Source organism: Oncorhynchus mykiss, chromosome 27 (assembly GCF_057628025.1).
Source record: "Oncorhynchus mykiss isolate SJ-2025 chromosome 27, ASM5762802v1, whole genome shotgun sequence".
Classification (NCBI taxonomy): domain Eukaryota; kingdom Metazoa; phylum Chordata; class Actinopteri; order Salmoniformes; family Salmonidae; genus Oncorhynchus; species Oncorhynchus mykiss.
The window spans coordinates 51155971-51170667 of record NC_143048.1 but is presented as its reverse complement, the minus strand read 5'-3'; the positions used below and the strand labels follow the sequence as shown (position 1 = coordinate 51170667).

Sequence of the window (14697 nt, the reverse complement as noted above, 5' to 3'; positions counted from 1 at the left end):
ACTAACCTAATACCCTTTCATACTAACACATTTATTCGGCTACTTTTTTCCTCATTTTCTTCAATATCTGAAGTAATTGCTGGTATCAAAGCCAAAATTGTATTTCCACCGAACTACCGAGAAATCATTTCGGTACAGTTCTGCCTACGGCCCTAGAATGAAACGTAGCCGTAATGACGAGGTGGCTTTGGCGCGCACCAGGCTCTTAAAACTCTCGGAGGTTGCTAGACAACGCCCGTTAACCATCCTCCAGCCTGTTCTTTAACAACTTTGCAAGGCATGTCACCTTGCCCGTGTCTTCGTATAGCACACCACTAAGCATACCCTGTTTGGATCCATGTAGAATAACTGTGGGAATTGTTGCTTAATAATGAAAAAAGTCATCTAATCCTTGTAATAGATTTGAAGCATGTGTTCAACTAGATCAGCGTTTCCCAAACTCGGTCCTGGGTGCACGTTTTTGTTTTTGTCCTAGCACTAGACAGCTGATTCAAATAATCAACTAATCATCAACCTTTGATTATTTTAATCAGCTGTGTAATGCTGGGGGAAAAAACAAAACGTGCAGCTTGGGAGGGCCCTGAACTAGATAATCATTTCAGCACTGTTTTGATCCGGACAGCGCCGTCTCGCAGCTTTGAGACTCGTCTTGATGAATCAATACATGTCAGATTGGATATTGATTAGGCTACACAATTAGGCTGAGGAAATGTTAGCCAAGTTGAGGTGAGTGCTGCTCATTATCATCTTGTCTAGTTGTCTCATTTTTAATGTTATGTAGTTTAAGAAGTTGATTATTTTACTCCTCAGTCCAAACCAAACGACTGTGACTTCACGGACTTGTCTGATAATCAGTGTGATTTTGATTAACTGAATCTCCATCTGTAGTGGCTATTTGGTCAATTGGTTTCATCTATCACTGATCCGAAACATTTAGCATGCTATAATGTAGTCTAAATCACTGATCCGAAACATTTAGCATGCTATAATGTAGTCTAAATCACTGATCCGAAACATTTTGCATGCTATAATGAAGCCTAAATCACTGATCAGAAACATTTAGCATGCTATAATGTAGTCTAAATCACTGATCAGAAACATTTAGCATGCTATAATGAAGCCTAAATCACTGATCAGAAATATTTAGCATGATATAATGAAGCCTAAATCACTGATCCGAAACATTTAGCATGCTATAATGTAGTCTAAATCACTGATCCGAAACATTTAGCATGCTATAATGTAGTCTAAATCACTGATCCGAAACATTTTGCATGCTATAATGAAGCCTAAATCACTGATCAGAAACATTTAGCATGCTATAATGAAGCCTAAATCACTGATCAGAAACATTTAGCATGCTATAATGTAGTCTAAATCACTGATCAGAAACATTTAGCATGCTATAATGAAGCCTAAATAACTGATCAGAAACATTTAGCATGATATAATGAAGCCTAAATCACTGATCAGAAACATTTAGCATGCTATAATGTAGTCTAAATCACTGATCAGAAACATTTAGCATGCTATAATGAAGCCTAAATCACTGATCAGAAACATTTAGCATGCTATAATGAAGCCTAAATCACTGATCAGAAACATTTTGCATGCTATAATGAAGCCTAAATCACTGATCATAAATATTTAGGATGCTATAATGTAGCCTAAATCACTGATCAGAAACATTTAGCATGCTATAATGTAGTCTAAATCACTGATCAGAAACATTTTGCATGCTATAATGAAGCCTAAATCACTGATCATAAACATTTAGCATGCTATAATGTAGTCTAAATCACTGATCAGAAACATTTAGCATGCTATAATGTAGCCTAAATCACTGATCAGAAACATTTAGCATGCTATAATGTAGTCTAAATCACTGATCAGAAACATTTAGCATGCTATAATGTAGCCTAAATCACTGATCAGAAACATTTAGCATGCTATAATGTAGCCTAAATCACTGATCAGAAACATTTAGCATGCTATAATGTAGTCTAAATCACTGATCAGAAACATTTAGCATGCTATAATGTAGTCTAAATCACTGATCAGAAACATTTAGCATGCTATAATGTAGTCTAAATCACTGATCAGAAACATTTAGCATGCTATAATGAAGCCTAAATCACTGATCAGAAACATTTAGCATGCTATAATGAAGCCTAAATCACTGATCAGAAACATTTAGCATGCTATAATGTAGTCTAAATCAAGTGGAGACCTATTATTTTGTTCAGTCGTATATGGTATAGACAACTCAAAGTCTGCGGAGGTTGTGAAGTGTGAACGAGACTCACATGCTTTTGAAAATAGGACTGCTATTATTTTGTGTGGGTGTCACGATGAAGGTATTCCTGCTCCCTAACAACGTGGAGTGTGGGTAAGAAAGAGATTAAACGTGGATTTAAAAAAAAGCATGGGATTGGGCTCTGTTTCAAAAGATCACGTTCTTTATATGATAGCGGTTCCACACGTTCCCTTGACACAAGTTATGCGGGAAAAATATTATTGTATTTTATTCTGTTATATTCCATCATATTGATTTAATTTGGAATAATAATGAGTTTATTTTTGATGGTGTGTATATTCAATGGATTTATTAAAACAGAAGCCCAACCACATCTGCGCAGCACTACGACCACTCGCCACCATCACGCGTACAGGAGATATACAACTAGGCAAGTCAGTTAAGAACACATGTGTATTTACAATGACGGCCTACCCCCCGGCGAAAACGCAGAGAACTGTGCACCGCCCTATGGGACTCCCAATCACGGCCGGATGTGATACAGCCTGGATTCGAAACCAGGGACTGTAGTGACGCCTCTTGCACTGAGATGCGGTGCCTTGCGCCACTCGGGAGCCCTGAGGTGTAAAAGGCTATGCAAGCAAGAATGTGGTAAAATAAATGTCCCGGTTTGTAAGGGGGTCATATAAACACGGGCCAATTGTATTTTACAGGCTAAACGCCGTAAATACTATGTGAAAGCATTATTAGTCTGTTGTTGTTTGCCCCTTGTGGTAAATAGTGTTTTCAGGTCATAATACTGAAGAACATAGAAAAGTGAATCCTTTCCTAGTAATGTTTCACTTGAGTCCACAATTAAACAACTTATGTAGCTTGTACACAGTACATATGTCCTCTTGACAAGGATCTTTCTGGGGGAACTGTCTGCACAACTTGGTATTTGCAGCAGCTGCTCTTCCTGGGGTCCACACAAAACATGAAACATAACATTAAGAACAACAGCTCAAGGACAGAACTACATAACTTGCCCTTGGAAAATCAATAAGATCATCTTGTCTGAGCTAGATAGAACATAGAGTATATGAAATATTTAAAATCCCCCAAATGGATACGCTCTGAAATTCATTTGTTATGCTGTTTGACTTTCTGAGCTGTCCTGATCTGCCTGATGTCTTCCAGCAATTTAAATTCACTTTAATGAATGCTATAAGCAACTCAAACTGCATACCACTTTAAACTCAACTGTTTTAGTTAAACAGGCATTTGGTTTGTATTGTATTTGTTCTTTGGCAGGATAATGCTGTTACGAAACAACACGCTGAGGATCATCAACTCCACCCGCTCTGACGAGGGGAACTATGTCTGTCGAGCCGAGAATCAGTTTGGCTCGGCTGAGATGACGGCCATGCTCTGGGTAAAAGGTAAGCGATGCCCAGGGGGCCTTTATTTTCTGCCAAATTAGTGCCAGTCACACACCAGTAAACAGTCCCCCAATGTCGTTTCCTGCCACCTTTGTCTGGGGGGTGGCGAGAGGGGGAGAGAGGCAGAGGGGACGCCAGCGGAATTTATTGTGTTCGCTCGACTGCGAAGCAAAAGGGTTTTCACATTCAAAATCATTTTACAAGGGCACCCTATTTGACAGGGTAAGACGGCCTGTTGTACATGAACAGCATTCACAGCTGAAATCAAAGGAGGCCCTGAGTGCAGAGTGACTGTTTTGGTCCTTTTCAAGGTTTTAGTATGCAGGATGTGTTTTGATAATGACATTAATGACAAGTTAATCCGGCTACCTGGTTGTTAGTTACCCTGGTCCCATCTGAATAGAGCTTTGCCTGGACCCAGATCACAGATGTTCTTTTGTGTTTTTCCTCTGACTAATGTTGCCATGCCATACTAGCCAAGGTAGCCTAGATATACAGTCCTTGACTTGTTCTACATTTTGTTACATTACAGCCTATTTCTAAAAAAAAAATTTTGTTTTCTGTTTTGTTCCTTCATAAATTTACACACAATATCCCAGTTTTACAAAGCAAAAACAGGTTTTTAGACATTTTTGCAAATGCATATTAAATAAAAAAACTGATCACATTTACATCAGTATTCAGACCCTTTACTCAGTACTTTGTTGACGCACCTTTGGCGGCTATTACAGCCTTGAGTCTTCTTAGGCATGATGCTACAAGCGTGGCAAACCTGCATTTGGGGAGTTTCTCCCATTCTTCTCTGCAGATCCTCTCAAGCTCTGTCAGGATGGATGGGGAGTGTCGCTGCACAGCTACTGTATATTCAGGTCTCTCTAGAGATGTTCGATCGGGTTCAAGTCCGGGCTCTGGCTAGGCCACTCAAGGACTTTCAGAGACTTGTCCCGAAGCCACTCTTGCGTTGTCTTGGTTGTGTGCTTAGGGTCGTTGTCTTGTTGGAAGGTGATCCTTCACCCCAGTCTGAGGTCCTGAGCACTCTGCAGCAGGTTTTCATTAATGATCTCTCTGTACTTTGCTCCGTTCATCTTTCCCTCAAACCTGACTAGTCTCCCAGTCGCTGCAACTTAAAAATAATATCCCCACAGCCTGATGCTGCCACCACCATGCTTCACCATAGGGATTGTGCCAGGGTTCCTCCAGACGTGACGCTTGGCATTCAGGCCAAGGAGTTCAATCTTCGTTTCATCAGACCAGATAATCTTGTTTCTCATGGTCTGAGAGTCTTTAGGTGCCTTTGGGTAAAGTCCAGGCGGGCTGTCATGTGCCTTTTACTGAGGAGTAGCTTCTGTCTGGTCACTCTACCATAAAGGCCTGATTGGTGGAGTCTACCGTTAGGACGCTGTTTCAGTCTACCGCTAGGACGGTGTATCAGTCTACCGTTAGGACGGTGTAGCAGTCTACCGTTAGGACAGTGTATTGGTCTACCGCTAGGACAGTGTAGCAGACTACCGTTAGGACGGTGTAGCAGTCTACCGCTAGGACGGTGTATCAGTCTACCGTTAGGACGGTGTATCAGTCTATTGCTAGGACGGTGTATCAGTCTACCGCTAGGACGGTGTATCAGTCTACCGCTAGGACAGTGTAGCAGTCTACCGTTAGGACAGTGTAGCAGTCTACCGCTAGGACAGTGTAGCAGTCTACCGTTAGGACAGTGTAGCAGTCTACCGCTAGGACAGTGTAGCAGTCTACCGTTAGGACAGTGTTAGCAGTCTACCGTTAGGACATTGTAGCAGTCTACCGTTAGGACAGTATATTGGTCTACCATTAGGATGGTGTAGCAGTCTACCGTTAGGACGGTGTAGCAGTCTACCGTTAGGACGATGTAGCAGTCTACCGTTAGGACGGTGTATCAGTCTACCATTAGGACAGTGTATCAGTCTACCGTTAGGCGTGACATGTCCTAGGGTGACAGTGTATCGGTCTACCGTTAGGACAGTGTAGCAGTCCTGTGTCCTAAGCTAGCTTTAGCTGTGTTTTGTCCAGAGGTGTTGTTATGCTAAGATGCAGCAGTGTTGTGTTTTTGCAGAGGCCATGCGTGTGGACCTGAGCCCCAGCAGGATGGAGGTGACAGTGGGGGAGAGCGTGGTGCTCAGTTGCAGGGTGTCACATGACCCGTCTCTGGACGTGGCCTTCCAGTGGCTCCTCAACCAGCAGCCCCTCAACTTCCAACAGGAGGGCGGACATTTTGAATATACCCAAACAGTAAGTAACACTTTTTTGGTTACTACATGATTCAATATGTGTTATTTCATCATGTTGTTGTCTTCACTATTGTCTACAATGAAAATAGTAAAAATATAGAAACACTCTTAAATGAGTAGGTGTGTCCTTTTGACTGGTACTGTATATAGATTTTTAAATATATATATTTTTTTTGGGGGGGTGGGGGACTCAGTCGTGGTCTCATCTTAATGTTGACATTTAGAAAAGTAGAATACACAAAGGTGCTATTTCTAAATTTGGTTTTGCATTAGCAGTTTCTCAATATATTAGGTATTGATAACTCATGTGGATTGGCAGAGTATGGCGCTTGCAATGCCGAGATAGTGGGTTCGATTTATGGGACCACCCATACGTAACATTTATGCATGCATGACTAGAAGTGCCATAACTGCATGTTTCTGAGAGCGCGGTTGCTCTATGGTTATTTAACGTACAACCTTCCCACAACGTTCTGGGAATGGTGCAGGATAGTTGCTTGGCTTTGGAACATTTAAGGAACATTTAAGGAACGTCTTGACACAAATAAAATGAATTGGTATTTCATTACTTTAACAGAATGTTTCCTAAAAGTTCAAACATGATTACCTTTCATTTCAAATGTTCTAATGTTCTAGGAACGTTCTCCAACTGGTTTGACATTGGTCATGTTCTCAAGTAGTATTTGTATTTATTATGGATCTGTATTTATTATGGATCCCCTTTAGTTCCTGCCAAGGCAGCAGCTACTCTTCCTGGGGTTTATTATGGATCCCCTTTAGTTCCTGCCAAGGCAGCAGCTACTCTTCCTGGGGTTTATTATGGATCCCTATTAGTTCCTGCCAAGGCAGCAGCTACTCTTCCTGGGGTTTATTATGGATCCCTATTAGTTCCTGCCAAGGCAGCAGCTACTCTTCCTGGGGTTTATTATGGATCCCCATTAGTTCCTGCCAAGGCAGCAGCTACTATTCCTGGGGTTTATTATGGATCCCCTTTAGTTCCTGTCAAGGCATCAGCTACTCTTCCTGGGGTTTATTATGGATCCCCTTTAGTTCCTGTCAAGGCAGCAGCTACTCTTCCTGGGGTTTATTATGGATCCCCATTAGTTCCTGCCAAGGCAGCAGCTACTCTTCCTGGGGTTTATTATGGATCCCCATTAGTTCCTGCCAAGGCAGAAGATACTCTTCCTGGGGTTTATTATGGATCCCCATTAGTTCCTGTCAAGGCAGCAGCTACTCTTCCTGGGGTTTATTATGGATCCCCATTAGTTCCTGCCAAGGCAGAAGATTCTCTTCCTGGGGTTTATTATGGATCCCCATTAGTTCCTGCCAAGGCAGCAGCTACTCTTCCTGGGGTTTATTATGGATCCCTATTAGTTCCTGCCAAGGCAGCAGCTACTCTTCCTGGGGTTTATTATGGATTCACTTTAGTTCCTGCCAAAGCAGCAGCTACTCTTCCTGGGGTTTAATATAGATCCCATTTAGTTCCTATCAAGGCAGAAGCTACTCTTCCTGGGGTTTATCATGGATCCCCATTAGTTCCTGCCAAGGCAGCAGCTACTCTTCCTGGGGTTTATTATGGATCCCCATTAGTTCCTGTCAAGGCAGCAGCTACTCTTCCTGGGGTTTATTATGGATCCCCATTAGTTCCTGTCAAGGCAGCAGCTACTCTTCCTGGGGTTTATCATGGATCCCCATTAGTTCCTGCCAAGGCAGCAGCTACTCTTCCTGGGGTTTATTATGGATCCCCATTAGTTCCTGCCAAGGCAGCAGCTACTCTTCCTGGGGTTTATTATGGATCCCCATTAGTTCCTGCCAATGCAGAAGATACTCTTCCTGGGGTTTATTATGGATCCCCATTAGTTCCTGCCAAGGCAGCAGCTACTCTTCCTGTGGTTTATTATGGATCCCCATTAGTTCCTGCCAAGGCAGCAGCTACTCTTCCTGGGGTTTATTATGGATTCCCTTTAGTTCCTGCCAAGGCAGCAGCTACTCTTCCTGGGGTTTAATATAGATCCCCTTTAGTTCCTATCAAGGCAGCAGCTACTCTTCCTGGGGTTTATCATGGATCCCCATTAGTTCCTGCCAAGGCAGCAGCTACTCTTCCTGGGGTTTATTATGGATCCCCATTAGTTCCTGTCAAGGCAGCAGCTACTCTTCCTGGGGTTTATTATGGATCCCCATTAGTTCCTGTCAAGGCAGAAGATACTCTTCCTGGGGTTTATTATGGATCCCCATTAGTTCCTGCCAAGGCAGCAGCTACTCTTCCTGGGGTTTATTATGGGTCCCCATTAGTTCCTGCCAAGGCAGCAGACACTCTTCCTGGGGTTTATTATGGATCCCCATTAGTTCCTGCCAAGGCAGCAGACACTCCTCCTGGGGTTTATTATGGGTCCCCATTAGTTCCTGCCAAGGCAGCAGCTACTCTTCCTGGGGTTTATTATGGATCCCCATTAGTTCCTGCCAAGGCAGCAGCTACTCTTCCTGGGGTTTATTATGGATCCCCATTAGTTCCTGCCAAGGCAGCAGCTACTCTTCCTGGGGTTTATTATGGATCCCCATTAGTTCCTGCCAAGGCAGTAGCTACTCTTCCTGGGGTTTATTATGGATCCCCATTAGTTCCTGCCAAGGCAGCAGCTACTCTTCCAGGGGTTTATTATGGATCCCCTTTAGTTCCTGCCAAGGCAGCAGCTACTCTTCCCGGGGTTTATTATGGATCCCCTTTAGTTCCTGCAAAGGCAGCAGCTACTCTTCCAGGGGTTATTATGGATCCCCTTTAGTTCCTGCCAAACCAGCAGCTACTCTTCCTGGGGTTTATTATAGATCCCCTTTAGTTCCTGCCAAGGCAGCAGCTACTCTTCCTGGGGTTTATTATGGATCCCCATTAGTTCCTGCCAAGGCAGCAGCTACTCTTCCTGGGGTTTATTATGTATCCCCATTAGTTCCTGCCAAGGCAGCAGCTACTCTTCCTGGGGTTTATTATGGATCCCCATTAGTTCCTGCCAAGACAGGAGCTACTCTTCCTGGGGTCCAGCAAAATTTATGAAGTGTATATATCATGAGGCAAGGCGAAACTCAGATGCAGACACAGGAGGCAGATGGTTGGAGTCTTACAATGTTTATTAATCCAAAAGGAGTAGGCAAGAGAATGGTCGTGGACAGCCAAAAGGTCAAAACCAGATCAGAGTCCAGGAGGTATAGAGTGGCAGACAGGCTCTCATGGTCAAGGCAGGCAGAATGGTCAGGCAGGCGGGTACAGAGTCCAGAACAGGCAAGGGTCAACACCGGGAGGACTAGAAAAAGGAGAATGCAAAAAGCAGGACAACGGGAGAACCACTGGTTGACTTGGAAAACATACAAGACGAACTGGCACAGAGAGACAGGAAACACAGGGATAAATACACTGGCACAGAGAGACAGGAAACACAGGCATAAATTCACTGGTACAGAGAGACAGGAAACACAGGGATAAATGCACTGGTGCAGAGAGACAGGAAACACAGGGATAAATACACTAGCACAGAGAGACAGGAAACAACGGGATAAATACACTGGTACAGAGAGACAGGAAACACAGGGATAAATACACTGGTACAGAGAGACAGGAAACACAGGGATAAATACACTGGTACAGAGAGACAGGAAACACAGGGATAAATACACTGGAACAGAGAGACAGGGAACACAGGGATAAATACACTGGTACAGAGAGACAGGAAACACAGGGATAAATACACTGGTACAGAGAGACAGGAAACACAGGGATAAATACACGGTGAAAATAAGCGACACCTGGGGGGGTGGAGACAATCACAAGAACAGTTGAAACAAATCAGTGTGACATTAAACAATTTTAAAAACATGACAATACATTCACAGGTTTCAGGCCCCTACTCCACCACTACCACATACACTCAGCAGAAAAAGAAAAGTCCTCTCACTGTCAACTGCCTTTATTTTCAGCAAACTTAACATGTGGAAATATTTGTATGAACATAACAAGATTCAACAACTGAGACGTAAACTGAACAAGTTCTACAGACATGTGACTAACAGAAATGGAATAATGTGTCCCTGAAAAAAGGGGGGTCAAAAGTAACAGTCAGTATCTGGTGTGGCCACCAGCTGCATTAAGTACTGCAGTGCATCTCCTCCTCATGGACTGCACCAGATTTGCCAGTTCTTGCTGTGAGATGTTACCCCACTCTTCCAACAAGGCACCTGCAAGTTCCCGGACATTTCTGGGGGGGACTGGTCCTACCCTCACCCTCCGATCCAACAGGTCCCAGACGTGCTCAACGGGATTGAGATCCGGGCTCTTCGTTGACCATGGCAGAACACTGACATTCCTGTCTTGCAGGAAATCACGCACAGAACGAGCAGTATGGCTGGTGGCATTGTGGTACTGGAGGTCATGTCAGGATGAGCCAGCAGGAAGGGTACCACATGAGGGAGGAGGATGTCTTCCCTGTAATGCACAGCACTGAGATTGCCTGCAATGACAACGAGCTCAGTCCAATGATGCTGCGACACACCGCCACAGACCATGACGGACCCTCCACCTCCAAATCGATCCCAGTCCAGAGAATAACGCTCATTCCTTCAACGATAAACGTGAATCCGACCATCACCCCTGACTCGTCAGTGAAGAGCACTTTTTGCCAGTCCTGTCTGGTCCAGCGACGGTGGGTTTGTGCCCATAGGCGACGTTGTTGCTGCTGATGTCTGGTGAGGACCTGCCTTACAACAGGCCTACAAGCCCTCAGTCCAGCCTCTCTCAGCCTATTTTGGACAGTCTGAGCACTGATGCAGGGATTGTGCATTCCTGGTGTAACTCAGGCAGTTATTGTTGCCATCCTGTACCTGTCCCGCAGGTGTGATGTCCAGATGTACTGATCCTGTGCAGGTGTTGTTACACGTGGTCTGCCACAGCGAGGATGATCAGCTGTCCGTCCTGTCTCCCTGTAGCGCTGTCTTAGACGTCTCACAGTACGGACATTGCAATTTATTGCCCTGGCCACATCTGCTGTCCTCATGCCTCCTTGCAGCATGCCTAAGGCATGTTCACACAGATGAGCAGGGCATCTTTCTTTTGGTGTTTTTCAGAGTCAGTAGAAAGGCCTCATTAGTGTCCTAAGTTTTCATAACTGTGACCTTAATTGCCTTTCGTCTGTAAGCTGTTAGTGTCTTAATGACCGTTCCACAGGTGCATGTTCATTAATTGTTAATGGTTCATTGAACAAGCATGGTAAACAGTGTTTAAACCCTTCACAATGAAGATCTGTGAAGTTATTTGGAATTTTATGAATTATCTTTGAAAGACAGGGTCCTGTCCACAGTTTATATACTGTGTGTGTGTGTGTGTGTATATACAGTATAAGCTGGTGGTTCCTTTTAACATGAGTCTTCAATATTCCTAGGTAAGAAGTTTTAGGTTGTAGTTTTATAGGAATTTTAGGACTATTTCTCTCTATACCATTTGTATTTCATAAACCTTTGACTATTGGATATTCTTATAGGCACTGTAGTATTGCCAGCCTAATCTCAGGAGTTGATAGGCTTGAAGTCATAAACAATGCTGTGAAGCAAGCATTGCTAAGAGCTGCTGGCAAAACGCAGGATAGTGCTGTTTGAATGAATGCTTATGAGCCTGCTCCTGCCTACCACAGCTCAGTCAGACTGCTCTATCAAATATCAAATCATAGGCTTAATTATAATGAAATAAACACACAGAAATACGAGCCTTTGGTCATTAATATGGTAAAATCCGGAAACTATCATTTCGAAAAGAAAACGTTGAGTATTTTACGGCTGGCATCCATAAGTCTAAATATTGCTGTTACATTACACGACCTTCAATGTTATGTCATAATTGTGTAAAATTCTGCCAAATTAATTACGGTCTTTGTTAGGAAGAAATGGTCTTCACACAGTTTACAATGAGCCAGGCGGCCCAAACTGCTGCATATACCCTGACTCTGTTGCACAGAACGCAAGAGAAGCGACACAATTTTCCTAGTTAATATTGCCTGCTAACATGAATTTATTTTAACTGAATATGCATGGTCATTGTCCTGTTGGAAGGGGACCCTTCACCCCAGTCTGAGGTCCAGACCGCTCTGGAGCAGGTTTTCATCAAGGATCTCTGTACTTTGCTCAGTTAATCTTTCCCTCGATCCTGACTAGTCTCTCAGTCCCTGCCGCTGAAAAACATCCCCACAGCATGATGCTGCCACGACTATGATTCACTGTAGGGATGGTGTCAGGTTTCATCCAGACGTGACGCTTGGCATTCAGGCCAAAGAGTTCAATCTTGGTTTCATCAGACCAGAGAATCTTGTTTCTCATGGTCTGAGAGTCTTTAGGTGCCTTTTGGGAAACTCCTAGCAGGCTATAATGTGTATTTTACTGAGGAGTGGCTTCCGTCTGGCCACTCTACCATAAAGGCCTGATTGATGGAGTGCTGCAGAGATTGTTGTCCTTCTGGAAGGTTCTCTCATCTCCACAGAGGAACGAACTCTGGAGCTCTGTCAAGAGTCACAATCGGGTTGTTGGTCACCTCCCTGACCAAGGCCCTTCTCCCTCAATTATACATTGGTGCAACTACTTTTTCCACGAATGCTCTTGTTAAATCATCACTAGTTTGCCTGTGATTCGATGATAAATGAACAGGCACCGCATTGATTATTTGCAATGCAGGACAATCTATTTAAACTAGTAATATTCTCAACCATGTGTAGTTAACTAGTGATTATTTTAAGATTTATTTTTTTATTTTATAAGATTGTCTAGCTAGCACCTTACCTTGGCTCCTTGCTGGACTCACGTACCAGGTCTCCTCATGGAGTGCAATGTAATCGTCGTCCAAAAAATGCCGATTACCAACTGTTATGAAAACTCGAAATCGGCCTTATGGCCGATTAATCAATTGACCTCTATAAGGTATTTGTGACCAACAGATGTATATCTGAATTCCCAGTCATGTGAAATCTATAGATTAGGGCCTAATGAAATCATTTAAATTGACTGATTTCCATATATTAACATTAACTCGGTAAAACCTTTGGAATTGTTGCATGTTTTGTTTGTATTTTTGTTCCGTGTTTATACAGTGCATTCAGAAAGTATTCAGAAAGTATTCAGAAAGTATTCAGAAAGTATTCAGAAAGTATTCAGAAAGTATTCAGAAAGTATTCAGAAAGCATTCAGAAAGTATTCAGAAAGCATTCAGAAAGTATTCAGAAAGTATTCAGAAAGTATTCAGAAAGTATTCAGAAAGTATTCAGACCACATTTTGTTACGTTACCGCCTTATTCTAAAATGTATCGAATTGTTTTTTCCCTCATCAATCTACTCACAATACTCCATAACGACAAAGCATTAACAGTTTATTTTTTATTTTTGCAAATTGTCACATCGCTGCAACTCCCGTACCGACTCGGGAGAGGCGAAGGTCGAGAGCCGTGCGTCCTCCGAAACACAACCCAGCCACTGCTTCTTGACACATTGATGCCAACTTAACCCAAAAAGCCAGCTGCACCAATGTGTCAGAGGAAACATTGTGCACCTGGCGACCGTGTCAGCGTGCATTGCGCCCGGCCCTCCACAGGAGTAGCTAGTGTGGAATGGGACAAGGACATCCCTGCCGGCCAAACCCTCCCCTTACCCGGACGACGCTGGGCCAATTGTGCGCCACCTCATGGTCGCGGCTGGCTGCAACAGAGGACTCGAACCCAGAATCTCTAGTGGTACAGCTTGCACTGCGATGACCACTGCACCATAGACCGCTGCACCATAGACCGCTGCACCATAGACCACTGCACCATAGACCGCTGCACCATAGACCACTACATCATAGACCACTGCATCATAGACCACTGCACCATAGACCACTGCATCATAGACCACTGCATCATAGACCACTGCACCATAGACCACTGCGCCATAGACCACTGCATCATAGACCACTGCATCATAGACCACTGCATCATAGACCACTGCATCATAGACCACTGCGCCATAGACCACTGCATCATAGACCACTGCACCATAGACCACTGCGCCATAGACCACTGCACCATAGACCACTGCATCATAAACCACTGCATCATAGACCACTGCACCATAGACCACTGCACCATAGACCACTGCACCATAGACCACTGCGCCATAGACCACTGCACCATAGACCACTGCACCATAGACCACTGCATCATAGACCACTGCACCATAGACCACTGCACCATAGACCACTGCACCATAGACCACTGCACCATAGACCACTGCATCATAGACCACTGCATCATAGACCACTGCACCATAGACCACTGCATCATAGACCACTGCATCATAGACCACTGCACCATTCAGCAGGCCCCAATCAATTTAATTTACCACAGGTGGACTCCACAGGTGGACTCCAGTCAAGATGTAGAAACATCTCAAGGATTATCAATGGAAACAGGATGCACCTGAGCTAAATTTAGAGTCTCATAGCAAAGGGTCTGAAAACTTATTTAAATAAGGTATTTCTGTTTTTAATACATTTGCAAAAATTTCTAAAAAACTATTTTCACTTTGTCATTACGGGGTATTGTGTGCAGATTGAGAAAAAAAATATATTTAATCAATTTAGAATATGGATCTACTGTGACAAAATGTGGAAAAAGTTAAGGGGTCTGAATTCTTTCTGAATGCGCTGTATTAAAACATTAGTATACTATGTGTTGTATATATTACTTATCCCGTGAAGGACATTTCA

The 14697-nt window shown here is 43.5% G+C and overlaps 1 protein-coding gene across 1 annotated transcript in view; it reads left to right on the top strand.

Annotated features, from left to right (window-relative positions):
- Positions 1 to 14697, top strand: part of LOC110519322 (contactin-5) — a 533080-nt gene that overhangs the window by 405674 nt on the left and 112709 nt on the right. The window contains exons 13-14 of the mRNA XM_036964829.2: positions 3551 to 3678; positions 5765 to 5940. Of these exons, the coding sequence (XP_036820724.2) occupies positions 3551 to 3678; positions 5765 to 5940 (304 nt within the window). The remainder of the gene's footprint in view (positions 1 to 3550; positions 3679 to 5764; positions 5941 to 14697) is intronic.